The sequence below is a fragment of the Lithobates pipiens genome, unplaced genomic scaffold (assembly GCF_037356315.1).
Source record: "Lithobates pipiens isolate NorthernLeopardFrog02 unplaced genomic scaffold, aLitPip1_a1.2 Scaffold_8, whole genome shotgun sequence".
Lineage (NCBI taxonomy): Eukaryota > Metazoa > Chordata > Amphibia > Anura > Ranidae > Lithobates > Lithobates pipiens.
The window spans coordinates 679,725,097-679,730,010 of record NW_027507903.1 but is presented as its reverse complement, the minus strand read 5'-3'; the positions used below and the strand labels follow the sequence as shown (position 1 = coordinate 679,730,010).

The 4,914-nt window shown below is 49.1% G+C and overlaps 1 protein-coding gene across 1 annotated transcript; it reads left to right on the top strand.

Annotated features, from left to right (window-relative positions):
- Positions 1 to 441: 441 nt before the first annotated feature.
- Positions 442 to 2,592, top strand: LOC143962056 (tripartite motif-containing protein 60-like). The gene has a single exon (XM_077471392.1). It carries the CDS (start codon positions 447 to 449, stop codon positions 2,022 to 2,024), a length of 1,578 nt encoding a protein of 525 aa, XP_077327518.1. The 5' UTR covers positions 442 to 446; the 3' UTR covers positions 2,025 to 2,592.
- Positions 2,593 to 4,914: the final 2,322 nt, after the last annotated feature.

Here is a 4,914-nt window from a genome sequence, read left to right as displayed (position 1 = left end):
ACCAGAAGAAAGCTCTATTTGAGGAAAAAAAATTATATATATTGAATTAATGCGCAGTGTTCCATGACTGCACAATTGTCAGTTTAATTAATAGAGTGTCATATTGCAAAAAATGGCCTGGCCATGAAGGGGGGTAAATCTTCAGATGGTTATATAACCAATTTCCTTTTCATCATGATGTAGTCATCTCCACTTTTCATGTCATTGCACTTAGTGCTCCGCATGTCTTCTCCACATCCGTCTTTCCCTCTTTCTCTCTTCTAATGTTGGGAGGTATAATTCTCATTACTACTGCAAAACGAATCTCCTCCCTTCTGTACTCTGATCTCCGTGTCCTATAATATTCATCCAGCCTCACCCTGTGTAGGAGGACGTCACCCCTCCCCCATCCACATTCCTCTCCGGTGTCAGAGACTTTCAGTTTCGTTTCTCTCGTGCTGTCAGCGATGGCGTCTGGTGATCTGAGAGCTGAGTTGGAATGTTCCGTCTGTCTGAACATTTATACGGATCCTGTAACCCTGAGATGTGGTCACAACTTCTGCCGGGTCTGTATTGATGGTGTGCTGGATACACAGAAGGGGTCTGGAGGATATTCCTGTCCTGAATGTAGAGAGAAGTTTCCGGATCGGCCTGCACTGCACAGGAACATAACACTACGTAACATAGCAGAGACTTTCCTGTCTCCTCATCAAGATCAAGAGGAGTCCGGGGTCTTCTGTACTCACTGTGTGGACTCTCCTGTACCTGCTGTTAGATCCTGTCTGCACTGTGAGGTTTCTCTGTGTGATAAACACCTGAGAGTCCACAAAAAGTCCCCAGAACACGTCTTATGTGACCCCACCTTGTCCATGGAGAGCAGGAAATGCTCCGTCCATAAGGAAGTTTTGAAGTATTTTTGCACCAAAGATAACGCCCTTATCTGCGTGTCCTGCAGTTTGGCTGGAGAACATCGGGGACACCGGGTGGAGACACTGGATAAGGCTTCTGAGAAGAAGAAGAAGACACTGAGGAATGTTCTGCAGAAACGTCTGACAAAGAGAGAGAGGACGGAGAAAAGAGTCCAGAGCCTGCAGGAACATCGGAGGAAAGTAGAAGAAGAAGCCGCTGGTGACACCGAGAGAGTCACTGCCCTGTTTAGAGATCTCAGGAGACGTCTGGAAGACCTGGAGAAGAGAGTCCTGAGGGAAATCTCCAGGAGGGCAGAGCGGATCTCCATCTCCATGTTGGACTTCATCCAGGATCTGGAAATAAAGAAGGAGGAGCTGTCCAGGAAGTTGCGTCACATTGAGGAGCTGTGTAACGTGACGGATCCACTGACTGTCTTACAGGAATCAGACACAGGTGACTTGTGTGATACTGAGGATGGAGATAATGAGGACAGAAAGAGATATGAGAAGCTCCTCCGTGATGGAGGGGGTCTGGATGTGGCGGGGTTCTTACACACAGGTTTATCTGATATAATAACAGAGGTAAATGTATACTTCTATATACAGGGAGCTGCAGACATATTACTGGATGGAAACACAGCTGGTAAATATCTACAGATATCAGATGACAGGAAAACTCTATCCTGGTCAGATACAGAGCCGAATCAACCAGAAACACCAGAGAGATTCTACTGTTCTCAGGTGTTGAGCAGTTGGAGTTTCTCCTCAGGGAGACATTACTGGGAAGTGGATGTCGGGGGGTCAGAAGACTGGATAGTTGGGATGTGTTACTCCAGTATAGGGAGGAGAGGGGAGTCAGTGATGGGAAGTAATAAGAAGTCCTGGGGATTGGTCAAGACTGGTAAAAAGTATTCCGTGAGACATTACAGTAAAGATATCCTCGTAGCCACCAATCTCTCCAGTAACAGAGTCAGGATATATCTGGATTATGAGGCCGGGCGGATCTCCTTTTATGATCTGTGTGACCCGATCCGACACCTCCACACCGTCACCACCACCTTCACTGAGCCCCTCCATGCTGGGATATATATATGGAGAGGTTGTATAAAGATATGTGGGGGGAGGCGGGAGATGTGAGAACTCCACCCACAGTCTGATGATGTCAGAAGAAGGAGGGTAATTCATTTAATATTCATCCAATAGTATATAGCAGTGGGCGGGGCTTCCTGCAAGTTTTTCTACTATAAATAAATGTGAGATTTCTTACTGATCGCTGTGATTGGGTAGAATATCTGTTCAATTATTGGAGTAACAATAACATGTTCCTATTGGTCAGTGAGAAATCTATCTATCTATCTATCTATCTATCTATCTATCTATTGTCACGGTATTTGACATCAGCCAACTCCTCCCCCTCCCCCACATGTGATCCCTCTGTGTGTGGGGGGAGGGGCAGCCATGATCAGACTTAGAGGGGGGTGGGGTCACAGTGATGGGACAGGATGGGGTCACCTCTCCTCTCTGCCCCTCCCCCTCCATACAATCTATACTACAAAGAGATGGAAATAAATGGAACAATCTGAGAGGAAATCTATGAAGACGTCATCTAGAGATTTATTACTGGAAGAAAAAATGTGATCAGAGAGCCCAGACTGTTTTTAGGCAGAGTGGGTCAGGATTAGATCCCCTGTCAAGTGTTTTTCTTCTATCCTGGGCTCCATTACAGAGATTTCCCCTCATTTCCTGTCCCGGTGACATTTATCTAGACAGGAAATGAGGAGAACTCTCCAACAGGAACACAGACTGAAATAAGAATGATATGTTTAGTATAGGGATGAGCTTCGTGTTCGAGTCTTACATCCGTTTGACTCGAACATTGGCTGTTCGCCCGTTCGGCTAATTCCGAACGTTGTGGGCCGTTCGCACCAAATTCATGTGGCGCTCACGGTCCACAATGCACTGCGCCATCGGCCTTGTGTAGTGTGTTGGCGTCTGTAGGAGTTAGTGGGTGTTCTGTGTACCTTCAACACAGTACACACCGATCGTTATCGGCCGATTTTTCGTTCTTGCTCTTCTGTAGTGGTTGTTGTCTGCGTGTCCTGACCACAGTATACACCGCTATATCCACCTATATAGCTAGCTGTATTTCTCTTTTTTAATAGAGCTTGCAGTCAGTTGTAGGAGATTGTGCGTGCTGTCTGCGTGCTCTGAACCCAGTATACACTGCTATATCCACCTATATAGCTAGCTATCTTGCTCGTTTTAAATAGAGCTTGCAGTCAGTTGTAGGAGATTGTCCGTGCTGTCTGCGCGCCCTGAACCCAGTATACACCGCTATATCCATCTATATAGCTAGATATCTTGCCAACGACTTGGTAGAGTGGATGACCAAGCCCTCTTCATCCTCCTCATCCTCTCTCACCCAGGCTCAAGGTCAGGGTACTAGCAAAGCAGCTGCCAGCACATCGTCTTCCCTCCTCTCAATGTCATCATCAGTGACTCCTTCCCTAGACCCACCACGTCCTCCTGAGGAGTCTCCTGAACTCTTTGAGCACAGTGTTGGGTACATGCTCCAGGAGGATGCCCAGTGTTTTGTAGGCTCTGATGATGATACTCAGCTAGAGGAAGGCAGTAGCGTGAACGCAGAGAGAGGGGATGCTCAAGAAGGACAGCAATCTGGCAGTCATGTTCCACAAGCTGCAGCATACTGCCAGGTTTGCTCCACGATGAAGAGGAAGGGGATGATGAGGGCACTGACTCCACGTGGGTGCCTGGTAGGAGAGAGGAGGAGAAGGAGGCACATATCCAATGAGGCAGGATGTCCTCCGGGGGCCAGCTTAGGGGCAGCACACCAACTGAATCACACCACAGTGCTCCGCCTGTGCAGGGCGCTGCCTCTGCACGTTATTCTAAAAGTTCTTTGGTGTGGGCCTTTTTTGAGACGAGTGCATCAGATCGCACCTCTGCTATTTGCAACATATGTCTCAAGCGTATCTCGTGTGGCCAAGACATCAGCCGCTTGGGCACCACATGCTTGACCAGACATATGTTGACCTGCCATGCAGCTCGTTGGCAAGCGTACCTCAAAGACCCACACCAAAGAACAAAGTGGACCTCTCCTTGCTCCTCATCAGCTGGGATCTCCAACCCCACTAGACCTTCAGTCCTCTCTGAAACCTGCTCTGAGAGGAATGAAGGTGTAGAATTAGGTGTGTCACAGCCAAGTGCTTCCGGGCACTCTGCTAGCAGTACACCCACGTCCGATTATAGCAGGCAAATGTCCCTGCCCCAGCTACTGGACCGGCGAAAGAAGTTCACTCCCAGCCATCCACATGCCCAGCGATTGAATGCTAGCTTGGCTAAATTGCTAGCACTTCAACTGCTGCCTTTTCAGTTGTTAGACTCGGCCCCCTTCCGTGAGTTTGTACAATGTGCGGTTCCTCAGTGGCAGGTCCCCAAACACCACTTTTTCTCACGGAAGGCGATTCCGGCTCTCTACCGGCATGTGGAAGGCAATGTCCTTGCTTCGCTGGACAGGGCGGTCAGCGGTAAGGTGCATATTACCACTGACTCATGGTCCAGCAGGCATGGACAGGGACGTTACCTGTCTTTCACGGCCCATTGGATCACTCTTCTGGCAGCTGGGAAGGATGCAAGACAAGGTGCAGTAGTGTTGGAGGTTGTTCCGCCACCACACCTCCAAAATGCTACTATTGGTTGTGACACACCTCTCTCCTCCACCCCTCCTCTTCTTCTTCCTTCATGGTCTCTTCCAGTGCTCTGTCCTCAGAACCAGCGGTGCTCCGTAGGCGTTCCAGGGGCTACGCAAGTACGCAGGCAAAGCGATGCCATGCCGTGCTTGCGCTGGTTTGTTTGGGGGACAGGAGCCACACTGGGGCGGATGTTTTGTCAGCTCTGCAGGAGCAGGCCGATAGGTGGTTGATGCCATGCCAGCTTAAGCCAGGAATGGTGGTTTGCGACAATGGCACCAACCTCCTCTCCGCCCTCCGACAGGGACAACTGACCC